This window comes from Phascolarctos cinereus, unplaced genomic scaffold (genome assembly GCF_003287225.1).
Source record: "Phascolarctos cinereus isolate Bilbo 61053 unplaced genomic scaffold, phaCin_HiC Scaffold_726;HRSCAF=1367, whole genome shotgun sequence".
Taxonomy (NCBI): domain Eukaryota; kingdom Metazoa; phylum Chordata; class Mammalia; order Diprotodontia; family Phascolarctidae; genus Phascolarctos; species Phascolarctos cinereus.
In genome coordinates this window covers 209,892,221-209,911,068 of record NW_027556098.1, presented here as the reverse complement: position 1 = coordinate 209,911,068, position 18,848 = coordinate 209,892,221, and the positions used below count along the sequence as shown (strand labels likewise).

The 18,848-nt window shown below is 39.5% G+C and overlaps 1 protein-coding gene and 1 long non-coding RNA gene across 2 annotated transcripts in view; one reads left to right on the top strand and one right to left on the bottom strand.

The window, feature by feature from the left end:
* Positions 1-745, bottom strand: part of PDE11A (phosphodiesterase 11A) — a 473,077-nt gene extending 472,332 nt beyond the window's left edge. Inside the window, 1 exon segment of the mRNA XM_020991048.2 lies at positions 2-745. Coding sequence (XP_020846707.2) covers positions 2-185 — 184 coding nt within the window. The 5' untranslated portion in view covers positions 186-745.
* On the top strand, positions 730-18,443 carry LOC144454547 (uncharacterized). The gene is made up of 4 exons (XR_013483037.1): positions 730-1,064; positions 2,736-2,794; positions 5,954-6,049; positions 18,190-18,443. It is a non-coding gene; the product is annotated as an uncharacterized LOC144454547 (long non-coding RNA).
* Positions 18,444-18,848: the final 405 nt, after the last annotated feature.

The following is an 18,848-nucleotide window of genomic DNA, read 5'->3' as shown; positions in this document are numbered from 1 at the left end:
TCGAGGGTCCTGGCCTCAGAAGCAAAGGGGCCTGTGGCTGAGACCCTCTGATTTTGGCCATGCTTCTTCAGCCACTTCTGCACCAGCTCCTGCCTCCCCTTTCTCATCAAATAGTCTTCGAAAAGCTCTGGGTGCCTGTCCAGGAAACTTTCCACCTCCCCGAAGTCCAGGCAAGGAGCTGACATGGTCCCAGCTGTGACTGCAGACACCTCTGGGACACTTGGGCACAAATTTTTACCTACTGCCAGTGAACTCTCTTTACCTCCACATGTTCTACCCCAATCAAGCACCACGAACTCCTACAGGACCCTCCTTTGCCAGCTTGTGGGTCATGTGGAGCAGAGGAATCCCAGCAGGCAGGTTTCGTCGCCTTCCTCCAGTTCAGAGGGTGGGTGTCCAGCTAGCCCTTCTTCTACCGCGCTCTGGGCACCAGGCTCACAGGTGCCTGAGCCGTGCTGCTGCCGCAGCTGCTGTTTGCTCCTAATCAAAAAAGAAAAAAGGGGGCGGGGGGAAGTGCGGAGCTAGCTAGTTGCTGCTGCTGCTGCCTCTGCCCTCCTTGCTTCTGTTTCTGCTGTTGCCGAAATCGGTGAGTGGACCACAGTGAAAGCAGTAAGGGGACTGATGCTTGGATGTTTGGGAGCTGTGGGGGAGGAAAGACACGCCCCTGAGTGAGGGGCAGGGACTGGAGGGAGGGAGCAAGGGAGGAGAGGGATGAAGAGCTCAAGTCAACAAGCCAGAGACTATGGCAGGCTGTCGCTCCATGGGAGGGAGTCAGTAACCACTGAGACAAAAACCAGGGGGATTGGGGTGGACTTTCTGCTCGGAATGGAATTAGGGGAAGAGGAAAGAAAGAAGAGTATTGTTCTTATCGTCTTCCCTCCTCTCCTCGCCTTTCGCAGCCCCCTCCTCCCCTCTCCATCTTCCCCCACCGGTTATTCAGCAGTATTTGTTGCACGAATCCCAGCAGGGGCACGGCTGGGACCTTAAGAGGAAGTGTTTGTGTTTTACAAGGAAATCCGAACCCAGAAGTTAGTTCCCTTGGAAATGAAGATGAACAAGGAGAGGTAGGGCTATTTTCTGTTTTGTTTTGCTTTTGGAGGGGGAGGAGGGTGATAGGAGGTTATTCACTTGCCAGATTAGAGTACTACGTGATAGTGTCCTGTACCTCCGGAGAACTCAAGAAATATTCATTGAATTAAATTTCCCCCAAAGTAGCAGATAAAGTTCTTTGTGCAACTGTTCCGTGTAGCTTGTGGAAATTCATTTACGAAGTAAAACGGAAACCGTATTTACCAGGTAAACCCATTAGGGGAAGCTTAGCTCAAAGTAGGATAATATACTCACTGGCCTGGAGAGAAGGGGATTGGGTAGGGGGAAAAGGGAAGGAGAGAGAGAAAGGCGGAAGGAGGATTCCCCCGCCCCAATCCTCTATATTTCTATGATTTCTTTCTTCTTCCTTCATGAGTGACTTACTCTGTAATCATTCCTTTTCATCCCCAAACCACAGTCAGATGTGATTTCTCTCCCTATGAATTTCTAGTGCTTTTATGTAATGAATTTGAATATTCTTTCTCCATCCTTAAAGTTCCCTGAACCTGACTTCTTTCTGCAGTTAGGTGTCTCATTTAGAAAGTATTTTCCTTTTTTTTTTTTAATATGGCTACTAAGTCTTAAACAATTCATGGGGAAGGGAGGAGCATGTCAGAGAAGTGAATCTTTGCAGGCAAGTGATCTTACTCCCAGCACAGGTTGCAGATCAACTCTGACCTTCCAGAGGAGAAAAAAGCGGCAGGAACAGGACTGTTGTGATCCAGGCTTGTATGATCCCATTAAAAGAGCTAATGGATAGGATCAACATCAGAGAAATGGAAGATACATGTACAATGGTGTGCAAGTAGTAAGAATTCAATCAACATTTATTGTATTGATCTGACTCCTGCTTCTCCATGAAGTATTCTAAATAGCCAAAAGTGAGGCCCACCAGAACCATCTTGGGGGCCTGAAAGTGGGATCAAGTAACTGACAGTGCTTTGAAGTTCTATATTTGTTCCTCTTGGACCATTAGCAGGGCCCAAGAGGATAAAGAGTGTCACTTGTTTAAAAGCTCTGTATTTTGGAGTTTTCTTGGATAAAGGAGAGAAGAGATATGGATGCAGACTGGGGAGAGGCCAGTCTTAGAATGTCATCTTATAAGAACACTGGGTTTGGAATCAGAAGATTTAGATTGAAATCCCAGCTCTGGCTAGCTGCGTAATTGAACATTTGGTCATTCTGTGCCTCAATTTCTTCAACTGTAAAATGAGAGCACTGGACCAGATAATCTCTCAGGTTCCTTACAGTGTGAAATTCTATGATATTAAAGGCAATAAGCTATTTGGAGTCACAGAGCTAATTGGGTAAAACTTCTCCCTGATTCATTTCTTAGTCTCAATAGTATTGTTAATTAGAGAAGGGCAGAGGGAAAGAGTGAGGTGAGAGACCTAGGGGAGATTGGGGGGGAAATCAACTTAATAGCATTTTGATGGCTATGGTTTGCTAAATCCCCTGCCTAAGGCTTCAAGTGTGAGAGAGGAAGCTTCCAAACTGCTTTGGCTCCTCATTTGCTTTTCACTGAAAAATGCTCCTTTTTGGTGGGGGACATGGGGAAGACATAGAGGCCTGGATTGAAGGCTGCTGCTTACCTAAGTGGATGATTGATGGCTTTGCTTCAGTTGACATTTCCATTTTATTTTCAGGTTCTTGAATGAAATTAAACCCAATCAGATCAGCTCTTGGGGCTCAGAAGATGCTGCCTGTTAGTGCTGTTTTGCTGCTAAGTACTTTCCTTATCCCTCCTCTGCCATTTTCCTGCCCTGGATAATTTTGATGGTTGTACATACTTTTACCCTCAGATGTTAGAGGGATTTCAGTCATGTGTAATTCTGCAAACAGTTCAGTAACAAGTATTTATTAGGCACTTATGTGCCTGGAACTGGGCTGAGCCCTCAGGATACAAAGAAAAAGCTAAAAAGGGGGGGGCAGCTAGATGATGAAGTGGATAGAGCACTGGCCCTGAAGTCAGGAGGACCTGAGTTCAAATCTGGCCTCAGACCAAACACTTGACAGTTACTAGCTGTGTGACCCTGGGCAAGTCACTTAACCCCAATTGCCTAAAAATTAAAAAAAAAGGCTAGAAAAAGAAGAATGAAAAAGCTTAAAAAAAAAGACCCTGCCCTCGGGAAGCTTACATTCTAGTGAAGGAGACAGCACACATATAAATATGTATAAACAAAATACATAGAAAGTAGATACAAAGTGACCTAAGAGAGGAAGGCATTAGCAGGAGGTATGAGGCAGGAACCAGGAAGGAGACCAGTCAAAAAGTCACTGAAGCAAAACTACTGAGCCTGCTACCTTAGAGCTGGAAGGTACCTTAGAGAAAATTGAATTTAACTCCTTCATTTTACAAATAAAGAAAATGAGCTCCACTGGCGAGAGTAATTAACTTGCCCAAGGTCATATAAGTAGTAAGTGCGTGAGCTAGTATTTAAATCCAGATTCCCTGACCCAAGATAAAATAATTAGAATTTATGAAGCACTTTAAGGTTTTATCCTTACAACAACCCTAGTAGGTAGGTAGGTACTAACTATTGTTCCTATTTTATAACTGAAGAAACAGGCAGACAGAGGTTAAGTGGTTTGCCTGGGATCACACAGCTAGTAAATGTCTAAATTTGTCAGATTTGAACTCAGATCTTTCTGACTCCAGGTCCAGTGCACTAACCAATGTACTACTAGCAACTTTTGATCCTCTTATCCACTACCCTTTCCACTACAACTTCTAATTTCATTGCTAATTTAAAAAGATATCATTTTCCTTTGAACAAAGGATAACCTTTAACATAAGGTCTCTTTGAAAGGAAAGAATATCTGGATATGGACTAAAAATACATAAAATAAAATGCAAAACTTATTGTGAAAGTTATTTTTAAATTTTCTTTCCATTCCAATAAAAATGTTTTATTCCTTTTTATCATCATTTCACTTTTTGTCATCAGGAAGAGAGCAATGGCAATAAAAATGAATAAAACTAAATGTATGATTAAAAAGCTGTCCAGCTTGATACAAGTCATATTTTAGGGAGAATTATTACCTCTTTGTTGTTCAGTTATTCTAGTTGTGTCCATCTCTTCATGGCCTCATTTGGGGTTTTCTTGAAAAAGAGTGATTTGCGATTTCTTTCTCCAGCTCATTTTACAGCTGAGGAAACTGAGGCAAACAGAGTTAAGTAACTTGCCCAGTGACTTATGAGCACACAGCACATAAGTGTCTGAGGCTGGACTTAAACTCAAGAAGATTAGTCTTCCTCACTGCAGGCCTGGCACTCAATCCACTGTACTGCCTAGCTGCCCTATTATCACTCTTTTTGGACTAAAATCTCAAAAAAAAATCACAGAATCTCAGAGTTAGACTAAAGCATAGAGGTCATCTAGACCAATTCATAACTGAACAAGAATCCCCTCTACAATATTGCCAAAGTGGTTGTCTGGTCTTTTTTTGAAGATCTCCAGTAAGAACTCAGTACCTTTTAAGGTAGCCCATCCTTAGTTTAGATATTCTGCAGCTCCATGTCTTCAGTGTAGTGATAACTTCATTCCCTGATTCTCCTACTGAATTTCTATTGAGTTGAGAAATGTTTATAGAGCAATACAAGGGAATGTGCCAATAAATAATTTCATAACCACTCTCTGGAAATAAAATGTATGCACAGATATTTAAAGTTTAATCTGCATTATTAACACTTTCTAAGTGAACAAAATAGCAAATCATAATAGTATCAAATCAAGTCAAAATAGTAAACCCCAGACATATAGTGATTTGTGAATTTCTGTGGTGTAAATACAGAGTTTAACAGGCTCTCCAAGCCTATCAGAGCAGGCACCAACATACCTTGGCTTATGTGGAACTGGAATCCCCCTTTCTTTGACTTTTACCCACTGCTCCTGAAACACCTTCTAAGCCTAAGCAAAACAGCTTGGAGTAGTGGAGAAAGCACTGGATTTGAAGTCAAAGGGCCCCACAGTCAAATCTTGGTTCTACAATTTATGCAATATTTTGGTGATCTTGAGCCACATAGGTCACGTGTCTGGGTCTTAGTTTTCTCATCGGCAAAAAAAGATTTTGGCTAAATGATTTCCAACGTCCTTTCTAGCTCTAAGTCCTATGAACATATGTAAAATTCCTTTTTCCTGTAATAGCCCTTCAAATATTTGTCATTTCCTCCCTCCTTCCTAAGAATTTTCTTCTCCTACCTAAATATACCTCATTCTTTCAACTGACCCTCCTTAGATGTGTTTTTGAGTGCCGTCCCCAGTCTGGTTATTCTCTGGCTTGTTAGAATCCTTACTAAAAGATGATCTCCAAATTTAGCACAATTCTCCAAATCTAGTCTAAGGCAAAATGCAGCAGGGAATCATTTCCCTTAGTCTAAAAATCCATGCTTCTGTTAATTGTATTGTCTTTTTGGCTTCCATGCCACACTTCCTGGCCTCAAATTAATTCGTATTGAGCTGGTCTACAAATATATTCTGGTGTTATCACCTCTGTTTCTGTCCCCATTGATCTTTAACCAGAGGCTTTCTACGTCTTCAAATCAAGCCTCAGATACTTCCTAGCAGTATGACCCTGGGCAAGTCACTTAAATCTTTGTTTGCCTCACTTTCCTCATCTGTAAAATGGGGATAATAATAACACCTACCTCCCAGGGTTGTTGTGAGGATCAAATGAGATAATATTTGTAAAGTGCTTGGCACAGTTCCTGGCATATAGTAAGCATGACATAAATATTAGCTATTATTATTATCATCATCATCATCATCATTTATGCTGTGGCTTACCCCTCTGGTTCCTGGATTAATTGAAATAACTATTTCATTTAGTGAGCAAGTACCTATTTAATCCTATGTTATGCTAGGCACTATGACACACACTGAAGAGAGGAAGACCAAAGTGGAACAGACCCTCCCCTCAAGGAACTTACATTCTATTGTCAGGGACACCAAGCATATATGTAAGTACACACAAAATAATTGTTAAATCTACTTACCATTCTCTCTACCCTTTAACCTCTTCTGTTCTTTTGGAATAAAGTAAATCCTTCCAGAGTCATTTTCCATATGTTTCCATAGGTTTCACCCAACCAAGTGTTAATGATATCTGTGAGGTCAAATTTGTTGTTCGGTTGTGTCCAACTCTTCATGACCCCATTTGGGGTTTTCTTGGCAAAGGTGCTGGAATAATTTGCTATTTCCTTGTCCAGCTCATTATACAGATGAGGAAACTGAGGCAAACAGGGTGAAGTGACCTGCCCAGGGTCACACAGCTAGTGAGTGTCTGAGGAAAGATTTGAACTCAGGAAGATGAGTCTTCCTCACTCCAGACCAGGCACTGTATGCACTAGGGCACCACCTGGCTGCCAAGTTCAAATTTACCCCTGTGTATTAGGATCATCTTCCTTTTTATCCATTGTTCCTTTTGCTTTTCTATTGATATCTGAGGTCTAGTATTTCATTGCTATATCCTTTTTTTGGAGTTGGCTCCTGTGCACTTCTACTGCTATTATTATTTCTATTGTTGATGTTCTAAAACGACAGTTTTCTTGGGATAGGGAACTCCCAGTGAGGAAACTTTCTTCACCAATGCAAATCAGCTATTGTTCTGCAACTGAGAACATCAGAGCTGCCTGCTGTCCTGAGAAGCTAAATGACTTGCCTTGGAATACATGGCCAGCGTATCAAAAGGGACTTGATTTCAGTGCAGATCTAACTGAATCTGAGGTTTCTCTCAATCCACAACAACAATAATAACTAGCGTTTATAGAATAAGGGTTACAAAGACTTTTATAAATATGTCATTTTATCCTCACAATAACCCTGGGACATAGGTGCTGTTATTACCCCCATTTTATAGGTGAGGAAACTGAGGCATACAGCGGTTAAGTGACTTGCCTGGGGTCACTCAGGGAAGGAATGTATGAAGGAGTATTCAGACTCAAGTCAATTTGATGCCAGGTCCAATACTCTAACATCCCACCTAGTGCTTTCATGTGTGTGTGTGTGTATGTGTGTGTGTGTGTGTGTGTGTGTGTGTGTGTGTGTGTGTGTGTGTGTGTGTGAAACTGTCTCTCATTCTTTCTAGGTTGTAGCTATTATCTGTGTTTTCTGTATATGTACTTGCACACACATGCGCATACGTATGTGAACACATTCTGACAACATCACTTCTGTTTCTGTCCCCACTGATCTTCACCCAAATGCTTTCTACTAGTGCAAATCCAGCCTCATATACTTCTTGGCTATGTGACTGTGGGCAAGTTACTTAACCTCTGTTTGCTTCAGTTTCCTTATCTGTAAAATGGGGATAATAATAGCACCTACTTCCCAGGGTTGTTGTGAGGATCAGATAAGATTATAGAGTACTTAGCACGGTTCTGGGCATATAGTAAGTGCTATATAAATGTTAGCTATCATTATTATTATTATTACCAGAGCTCACTCCTCTGGTTCCTGGATTTCCTCACTTTAGTAAATCTATTTTAATTAGTCAACAAGTATTTATTGAAGTCCTTATGATATGCCAGACACTATGTTAGGCACTAAGGGTACAAAGACAAAAGTACACACATACACATGTGTATATATGTGTGTATGTATATATGTATGTATGTATATTCACATGTATCTACATCTATATCTATCTATCTATCTATCTATGTATCTTATATGTATGGGCAATTTTTTCCCTCTCTCTTCTTTTTCCATTGAAAACCCTCTTGCTTAGATTTATCCTCACCTCTCCTCTCTACCTTCTGACAATTTATGCCTCCTCCAAACTGGCTCCTTCTGCTGAGGGCACCACTGTTTTTCTAGTCACCCACATTCATAATCATGAAGTTTGTTTGTTTGTTTGTTGTTATTTAGTCATTTTTCAGTCATGTCCAATTCTTCATGACCTCATTTGGAGTTTTCTTGGCAAAGATACTAAAGTTCATTATACAGATGAGGAAATTGAGGCACACAAGGTTAGGTGACTTGCCCAGGGTCACACAACTGGTAAGTGGCTGAGGCCAGATTTGAACTCAGGAAGAAGAGCTTTCCTGATTCCAGGTCTGGCAATCCATCCACTGCCACCTAGCTGCCCCATCATGAAGTAAGTAATTCTTTACTTTTCATTCTCTCTCACTTCCCATTTCTCATCAGTTGCCAAGTCTTACTGATTCCTCCTCTGTAGCATCTTTCTCATCTGGTCCCTTCTCTCTGGGCAGCTCAGTAGCACAGTGGATAAAGTGCTGGACTAATCAATTCTTCATCAACTTCAACGAACAGTGCCTATTATGTAAACACCTCTATGCTAGACAAAGAGTGAAAAAAAAGTTGAGTAGGACTCAGTTTCTTCCCTTTAAAAGCTCACAGTGTAGTAAGAGGATATAGCATGGACACAAATAACTATGCTACCCAATACACAGCAGGTATATAAGAGAAATTCAAACCAAGTACTCTATGAGATCTGAGATCTGATACAAGAAGGACCACTGTGGAATGGGAAAAACAAGGAAGGCTTCCTGGAGGAGATGGAAGAAATGGTATCTACCAAGCAACTGAAGTTTCTCTATTAACAGCCTAAAGGGGAGCAGTAATGATGATGTACCAGGTGTGCATCTAGCTGCATATTATTGTCTGGGCAATGTGTGGTTTCTGCCATCTTTGTTTTTCTAGTGGGGATGGTATGACTGATCTCTTTCTTATTACTGTAGGCACTGACTTGTCATTGTCCCACTGGGTCTTTGAAAATGAAGTCTTTTAAATGATACTTTATAAGAACTAAGAATGCATATATAACATCTTCAGTAGCTAGAAGGGTAAGAAGTAAGCTTTGAATGATCCCAGTTAATCCAAATCTCCACCTGTATTCCAAACTACAAATGACTATATTACTTAGTTTCTCCTACCATTCGCCCAAAAAATAGGCTCCCTTCTGTGGTTATTTTATTGTTCGCTATGACGATATCCAACAAATTATTACTAGTGTAGTTAAAGAATAAATCATTTCAAATTTTAACTTTGTTTCTCTTTTTGAAAATCATATACTTTGAACACAGTTTTCCTCTCCTTCCTTCCATTTGGTTAATGTTACTGAGTTTTGGCACAGATTCTCATTGTTAGCAATAGATCTTAAGTTACTGAATGTATTACATACTTTAAAAAAAAATCAAGCTCAACATAAAAGAGATTTGCAGCTTGATATACAATCTTCTTCTGTCCTACTACATCTATGGAAATGCCTATTTTATTTTGGTATTTGTTAAGTTTAAGATAAGAATGACAAATAAAAGAACAGGTTTTAAACAAGTCATTTTCCCTTTTTTTCATCTGTGCTATCAGAGGAGAGGGGTGGACTAAAAAAGTCTTACAGATCTAACATTCTATGGTTCTATTATTGAAAAACGGAATAGGGTTTTCCTAGTATACTATAGAAGGTATTTGACCATAGTGGGTGACTTAACTTCCCAAGGAAATGTAATAAAGAGGGAACCATGATATGTTCCTGAAGTTGATCCATGATATCACTCCTGTGGATAATTTTTCACAGCCCTTCCGTGACTTCTATCCTATGCAACTCTTGTCCATGTCTTTCCACAAATCTTCCATAAAGAATTTGTTTAATGTGCTGATGGCCTTCCTCTTATTCATTCAAAATGTCAGGGTACCAATATACCACTCAGACTGTTAATACATTATCTCTAATTCTTGATATGGTGATTGACCCATTTAATTTTCCAGTCTTATATGAGCTGGCATATTTTTATATCACTTTTCACTTACAACTGATTGTTGGTAATATACAGTAGTCTATTTCTGTCCATCACTTGTTCTTTCCAGCTAGGTGGTATAATGAATAGAATGTCTGACTTACTATCAAAAGACATGGGTTTGAATCCTGCTGCAAGATATTTATTAGTCATGAGCCATTTAGGTTTTGGGGGTGGGTTTTTTTTGCTTTTTGGTGAGGCAATTGGGGTTAAGTGACTTGCCCAGGTTCACACAGCTAGTAAGTGTCAAGTGTCTAAGCCCGGATATGAACTCGGGTCCTCCTGACTCCAAGGCCAGAGCTTTATCCACTGTGCCCAGTTAATTTTCTCAGCTATAAAATGGAAATAATAATAGCACGTACCTCACAGAGTTGTTGTGGGGATCAAATTATATAACAGGTAAAGTGCTTTGCAAACCTTGCAATGCTATATAAATGTTAGCTATTGATAATTAATCATTATTTCAGAGGACCAGTGATGAAGGATATTATTCATCTCCAGAAAGAGAAGAGATAGAATCAGCACTACTATGACTACTATGTGCCTGCCACAGTGCTAAGTGCTTTTTACAAACATTATCTTATTTGATAATAAAGGCTATTTTTTCTCATTTGAAAGAGAAGTAATGGACTAGATATACAGAAAGAGAATCACATTTTTAAAATAACTAATATGGGAATTTGTTTTGCTAAAACCACATATATTTGTTACAAGTAGTCCTACTTTTATTTTCAGTGGAGTAGAGGTAACAAGGGAAATGCTTGGTAATTAAAAAAAAATAAATTTAATTTAAAAATTTTGAAAAATAAAAAATAAATATTAGCTATTATTATTTCACTGCCTTTTGGGCTCACTGTAATTTTGATTCTTCCAAAATCATGGTGTTCTAAGATTCACAGCTATATTACATTACCAGGAAGAATGTTGGTACTAAAAAGCTGAGCTTTTGCAGAAGGAATAGTTTGAGATCGTTGAAAGCATTGTGTACCTCCTGCTATCCATCACAATCTCCTCAAATGTGAGCTGAGCTCATTATCTATCAGCAGTGGCTACTCATGAGGTACCTGTTGTTCACCTAACTTGAAAGTGTTCCCTATCCAGTTCCATATAATAATCTGGATAGGTGGTTTTCGCCATCTTTGTTTTTCCAGATGGTTAGACTGATCTCTTTGTTATTGCTGCAGATTTCACTGGGAGCTCAGAGGGAGGGAGGAAACTTTGTACTATTCCAGAGCATAGCACAATTATTCATAATGTTATCTCTGACTAGAAGTATTTGGCAAGCCTTGTGATCAAAAGAGATCCCTTCTGTTTGGATTTTGTAAGGGATATCTTCCATACAAGTTTTCCTGTTTTATACTTTGCTTGATATCAGTATTCATTAGATCATTGAATAAAACTAGCTCCAAAGTTGCAGCAGTCAGAGTCTTATATAATTTTAGTGTGTACATGGGAGATGCTTTGCCTGATGAGAATCTTTAGGGCCTCATTTTTTTTTGCCTAAATACTTTTAGTTGATTTCAAAAAATACAGAATGATCTTATATTGTCGCTGCTTCTGTCATTTATTTGGCAATAAAAAAAAAAATGTGGTCTGCTCCAGAAAATTGTCCATTAAAGTCTTCTTATCTATGCATAATGCATGTGCCTGATGTATTCATAGACTTTTATTTTTTGCTTTTTGGTGAAGCAGTTGGGGTTAGGTGACTTGTCCAGGGTCACACAGCTAGTAAGTATCAAGTGTCTGAGGCCAGATTTGAACTCAAGTCCTCCTTACTCCAAGGCTGGAGCTCTATCCATTGTGCCATCTAGCTGCTCCTAGTTTTCTTTTTTTTCCCCTTTTTTCTTTTTTTTTGTCCATAGACTATTCTTAAGGATTAGATATATAGTTGGCAGCTACTAATGTCTTGTCGGATTTGAGTTAGCAAAAGAAACTTTTAATTTATTCAATAAGTACTCTTTAGTGCCCATTATATTTGAAGAGATGGGGATACAAAGACCAAAAGGAAAAATGGAAACATGCCCTGCCCTCAAGAAGCTTACATTCTATTGAGGGGGGTACAAAATGTACATAGAAAATAAATACAAATTATATGCAAAATGTTTTCTGAGGAGGGCACTAGTAGCTGAAATGATCAAGATAGACTTCCTGTGGGCAGAAGGTGATACAAGCTGACCTGTGAAGAAACTTAGGGATTCAACAAGATAGAGATGCAGAGTGCATTCCAGGGCAAAACACAAAGGCTAGAAATAGCTCAATCAACAAACATTTATTATAATGTTAGGCACTGACTGAACAGATTAAAGAATGAGACAGCACCTGCCCTGAAGAAGCTTACATTATATTATAGAATATAGACCCATTTGGAAGGAACATAAAATATAGGAAGGAGAGTATTGTACAATAAGCCTGGAAAGGTAGGCTAGTGCTAGGTTGTAAAAACCAGAAGAGTTTTTATTTTGTCCTAAGGGAAAGAAGAAGCTATTGAAACTTCTTGAGTACTGGAGTTACCTGGCCAGACGATTTAGGAATCTCCCTTTGGCAGGCAGTTGTGGTGAGGGAGGATTAGAAAAAAGAATTTGTAGGTAGGGAGAGCAATAAAGAAGATATTGCACGAGTGTAAACAAGAAGCGATGGTGGTCTAAATGGGGTTTTGGAAATATGAGACAAGAGGACAGGCACAGAGATATCATGATGGCAAAATCTGAAAGACTTAGCAACTGATTGGATATTAAGGATAAAGGAAAGGAAAGAGGCTAGGATTACTCCAAAGTTGTGAATCTAAGTGAATGGAAAGATGGTAGCATTATCAGGATCTGTAATGTCTCTCAGTTGAGCTCCAATACTTGCTGGTTTCAGGGAAATTTTTGTAATGCTGTTCCATGTGCCTCTCTTTCTTTCTCTTCCCTCCAACTGTAGTAAGCAGCTTGCATCTCCAACCCTGTTTGCTACTTTGATTCTGGTAGCCCCCATTTTTCTATTTCTGTCTTCTCTCCATATGGCCCCCAGATGCCCTGGAATACCCACACAAACCAGGACTCCCCTTTCCAAAAGGCCTACCATTTACTTTCTTTCTTATCTATATTCCAACCACCTGACCCTGGCCAAGTCACTTAGCCACTTATTACCCCAGACGACTAAGACTATTAAGTTAGAAACATATTATCAATATGCATCCATAAAAGGAATTTCCACAGATAAATTCATCCATCTAGGTTCCCTCCCCCAAAATATGTACATATAGTGGGAAGAACGTGGGATCTAAAATCAGAGGACCTGGGTCCAAATACCAGCCTACCATTTACGACCTGCATGTTGTTGTTGTTGTTATTTGTCCTTCATTTTTGAAGAGGATCAATGACATCGTGGGATGGTGTCTTGACTCATGGATTAATTAGATTTAGGTAAGGCAGAGTTGCACAAAGTTGTTAGCCTCACTCTTTTTCCCTGAGTCCTTAAAGTCCAGTGCCCGACAAAAATCAAGATGACTGGTGATGGGCTGGGATGCAGTGGATGATCTTGGCATCTTTGATGTCTGACCTCAGCTGTAAGAGTTCCACAGTGTCTACTTTCATCCATTGGAACAAATTGTTCTCATCTACCCTTTCTGCCAGGGAAAGTCTTCACATGCTTGGAGTAGACACACCCCTAATTTACTGATGGGTGTGAGGTCTGTCAGTTACCCTCAGGCAAGTCATCTAATCTTTTTGGACTTTAGTCAACTCACCTGTAAAAATGAGTGGTTTTTGACTGGATGTCCCCCAAGGTACCTTCCTGCACTAAATGTGTGACCTTGTGATTTATGATCCTTTCTTTATTCAGTCTAGATCCTGGAAACTATTCTGACTATCCTCTTTAATTGATCAAGGTGGACAAAGGAAGGGAGATGAAATGTGTTGCTGAAATGGAGAAAAATATCTTGGTCCAGGTAGCAGTCAACTAACTATCCTAATATGTACTCTCTCTCTGTCTCACTCTCTGTCTCTCTGTCTCTTTCTCTGTCTCTCTCTCTCTCTCTCTCTCAACATCAGAGAAAAAGGAAAAGGAAAATGACAGTTGGTGGAGGGACTCGTGAGGGCAAGCACACAATGCACTGTTAGTAGAGCTATGAATCAGTCCAACCATTCTAGAAAATTATTTTAAAATAAACCCCAAAAGTCACTAAATTGCATATTTTGACCCAATGATACTAATGATAGATATATATCCCAAAGAAATAAAAAACAAAGAGAAAGGACCCATATGTACACAAATATTTATAGTGCATTTTTATTGTAGCAAAAACTTGAGACAAATTGAGTGCCCACCTTTTGAGGAATAGCTGAACAAATTATGGTAACTGGATGTAATAAAATATTAATACACCATAAAATGATGAAAGGAACAGATTCAGAGGAACCTAGGAGGACTTGTATGAACTGATGCAAAATAAAATGAGCAGAACTAGGAGAATATACGATGACTACAACAATTTAAGGAAATCAAATTTGAAAAATTTAAGAACTCTGATCAATTGGGGCAGCTAGGTGGCGTAGTGGATAGAACACCAGCCCTGGATTCAGGAGGACCTGAGTTCAAATCTGGCCTCAGACACATAACACTTACTAGCTGTGTGACCCTGGGCAAGTCACTTAACCCCATTGCCTAGCAAAATAAAAAACTCTGATCGATGCAATAACCACTCACTATTCCTGAAGAGTGATGATAAAACATCTTCATCTCTTAGCAGAGAGGTGTTGGACTAGAGATGCAGAATGAGACATACATTCTCAGACATGGTCAAGTATAAATTTATTTACCTGACTGTATTTATTTGTTACAAGGCAAGGCTTTTACAGTGGTAAGAAAGTTTGGAGGAGGAGTGACAGTAACGGAAGAAAGAAAAGAATATCAATGAAATTTTTAAAAGCACATAAAAAAGAACAGGAAGGAGGTCAGATGGGGACACTGGCAAGCAAAGCAGTGTTGGTATTATTCTAAATTTTTTATAGACTTAACAAAACAAGCTACACAAAACAGCATATGGAAACATCCTTGTTTGGTAATGTTTGTCCAGTTCATAATAAAAAAAAATTTACAAAGTAAGAGAAAGGAAAAGGCCATCTTTCTGATTCTTTGCAGCTGACCATCTATAAAAGAATTATCAAAGCTATGTTCTTCTCTGCCCCATCAATTCATAATGACTAATATCTGTGTGATGCTTTAACATTTATAAGCATTTTAAAATATAGGTGGCACGGTGGATAGATGCTGGTAGTGGAATCAGGAAGACAGTACAAATCTAGCTTCACATGCTTTCTTGCTGTGTGGTCCTAGGCAAGTCACCTCACCTCTGTCTGCCTCAGTTTCCTCAATTATAAAATGGGGATAATAAAAGTACCTATCTCACACAGTTGTTGAGAGGATCGAATGAGATCATATTTGCAAAGCACTTAGCATAGTGCCTGACATATGGTAGGTGCTGTTCCCTTCTCTCCCCCTTCCTTATTATCCGATTTGATTGTCACAACAACATTGTGACAATTCTGCCTTGTGAGGTAGATAGTAGAGATATTATTTTTGCACTTTGTAGATGAGGAGCTGAGGCTCAGACATTTTGCAAAGGGACACAGAGTAAGTGGCTTGTCAATGAATTACCCAGCTCAGAGCAGCTTCCTAATCTAAGCTGGAGGGTCAGTGTCTGGGGCATAATGTCACCTTCTCCATAGGTCAGGCCCTCATCATCTCTTGCCTGAATTATTGTAAAAGTCCAGTAATTGTTCTTACAGCATCTGACTTCTCCATTTCCAATCTGTCCTTCATACATCTGCCAAATCTATTATAAGGTCACATATACTCTGAGGTGCTTATCCCAACTCTCACCTACATTGACCAGTCAGGTTCCCAGAGGGCTTGTATGTGGCTGACCACATCTTCCCCTCAGGGCTCTGAGGATACCACTGAGGGGTCGGAATAATTCTTCAATGTCATTGGCTCAAGCCCCAATTTCAGTGTATTCTCCCAAATATCAGTTGCTGGTGATTAACCATTAACATCAATTAGCTTTTTTATGAAGGGTATTTACTAAGATATGGTAAGATCAGGAGTACAAATATTACCCCCACCCCATACACACACACAGACACATACCCATATTCTCCCTTCTACTACCTCACTCACTGGAAAGAGTGGGCTCAAATTTAAGGCATTTCTACATAATATTTTTCCTACTAAGCACTTTTCTGAAAGAGGCATAATTGAGGGATGAGTTGCTGTCATTTCCTCTTGGCAAGACCCAATCTACTTCTATTCTGGTACAATCAGGTCATTCAGAATTTCTCACTGGGCTGAACTGTCCACAAAATCTGACATGGAATCCAGCTCCCAAACGTCTGGTGGTGCCCTCTCCTGAAACAACCTAGTCCTTCACCTAAGAGCAGGAAAAGAGAGGAAAAGAATAGAAGCCCATATTTGTGGGCCATCTGCCAACCAAGTGGGCAGATTAAGGCATGAGGCCTCTCCATCCAGAGGCTTACTGCATGCTCAATAGCAGCCAGGGAGGAAAAAGGGGCCAAAAATACAGTTAGTGCCTATAGTCCCTCCTCTCTACAATCCATTCTTCGCACAGGTGCCAAAATAATCTACCCAATCCATAGGTCTGACCACATGATTCAAAAGTCTTCTGTGACTGCAAAGTAAAATGTAAACCCTTTAGCCTAGTATTTCAGGCATTCCACAGTCAGTGGACTTTTGACCCCATTCCACATTACTCTCATGTATACATGTATAAATACATGTATATAGAAGCTAGAGAATCAGCCTCAAAAACAGGAAGACATGGGTTCAAATCCTGCCTCTGACACATACTCACCATGTGACCCTGGAAAAGTCACTGGACTTCCAAGTGCTTTAGGCAACAAGTTGAAGAGAAGTTCCAGCCTAAATTAGTAGACAAAATTTCTTCCCCTAAGAATTCCCTATACCAACAAAAACATAGATTCAGCCCCCCCCTTATCTCTCTCTCCTTCTCTGTCTTTCTCATTCTCTCTCTCTCTCTCTCTCTCTCTCTCTCTCTCTCTCTCTCTCTCTCTCTCTCTCTCTCTCTCTCTCTCTCTCTCTCTCTCTTCCATTCAAACTAGATTACTAGTTATTTCCTGATCTCAGAAGCTCTGTTTATTCTCACCATCTCCCATGCATGGAATGCATTTCTTTCCCATGCCTTTCCAGACTGCATCTTTCAAGGCTCAGCTCATACCAATATAGCAAAGCAAAACTGAGGACAGTGAATGTGACAAGAAAGATCACAACAGTGAACAACTGAGCATTGAGTGTTCATTCACCTGTGTGAAGAGAGCAGAGTGGTAGAGCACTAGTGGTACATAGACCAGCAGCAGATGAGGAAGTGGTCCAGAGAGGAAGAGAATCCAATGTAGGAGCGACTTCTAGGGAACAGCAACCCTAGGAAGGACAGGCTGAGGAGCAAAAAAGGTCAGAGACACAATGTGAAGAAGGGAAGGAAGCTGAGTCCTTCTCTTTTGTGAAAGAGTAGTACTTTGAGTCATAAGGTCTATGCAGACCCCTTTAGGGGATGAGCTCAAGCCCATAGGAGGAGCAGAAAGTCACCTGACCCACTAGCAAACCCTAAGTTCCTGCATCTTTCTATGTCCTTGATTGTGTTCCAGGTTTGATTCCTTGTGAGTGCTTTTAAGAGGAAGATGTTCACCATCCTTGTAAAATATATCATGTACTGATGTCCCCAGGTATTACATAGGTGAAGACAGAGATTTGAGAGAGTCCCCACAAAGTCCTCTTGGATGCTGCATTTCAGGGCTGAGTCTGATACAAGAGTATCAGTATTAATAACACTAAATTGAGTTCCAGGTCCTTGCAAGAAGTTTTAAGAATACCCCATTTTCTAGATAGAACCTCTGAGCTAAAGGTCATTAGGGAAGCATGGCAGATATGTCTATTGTATGTATGGTTTATTTGTAAGTCAGATATTAACTACATATTTAGAAAACACAACAACTCCCTTAAAGCTCACAGTATTAGAATACGACTTGTTTTAAAATGCTATCATTAGTGTATCTGTTTCTTTGGGTATGAAAAGATAGTAGTTTTTTAAAAGACCTACTGCATATCAGGGAATAACAATATTATTATTAACAGCAACAACCTTATATAGCTTCTTAAGGTAATAATTTATATAATGGGAAAATCTAGTTCATTTAAATTACTTTTTGCCTTGTAATTAATATTTACCCTGTTTTGTTTATTTTTTTTGTTACCCTGTTTTGTTTAGATAGCCAATGAATTATTGTAAACAAATGCAAATATAATTCTTAGCCTTCTTGTCACATAAGGTTATTTTCAGAGGTATGAGAAAGTTGGACTAAGGAAGACAAGAAGTGATCAACTTTCGAGCAAGACACCAGAGTTTCCAAAATCATGACAGCGTTGCTGACCTATTGACATGCAGATGACAAAAATCGTGGAGAAACAAAATACCTTCCAAAAAATAACCTTAGTTCAAATATCCCACCTAAATGAATATTCTGAAACTGAACTGAATGTTCCTAAGCAAATAAAAAATTCTCAGAATATGCTACTTAATATACTATTTCTCACCGAACTCTATAAGTTCTAAAGAGATCCCTTCTTCTTAAAAAATCAATGGAACATTGTTATCCAACAAATCTATCAAATTTTCATTTACTCCCTGAAAGCATTTTACTCACCAGTATAAAAATTTTTCAGAAAGCATGTAAAATCTCACAGTGTACCATTGCTCTTGAAGAGTTCTCTCTGTTCCCTCTGAACCACATGTTTAATTGCCAACTTCACTCAGCTTGGTATAAATACTCTGTACAGATCTCACACACTTGGATTTTAATTAAGTGAAACAACACTTTCTTCTTCCAAAGATACTCCTTGAGAAATCTAACATATGAACTCCCTATGCTATAATTCATACATAACTTCACAAATTAAAGACATTTCGCAATAAATTTCAAATTCACTT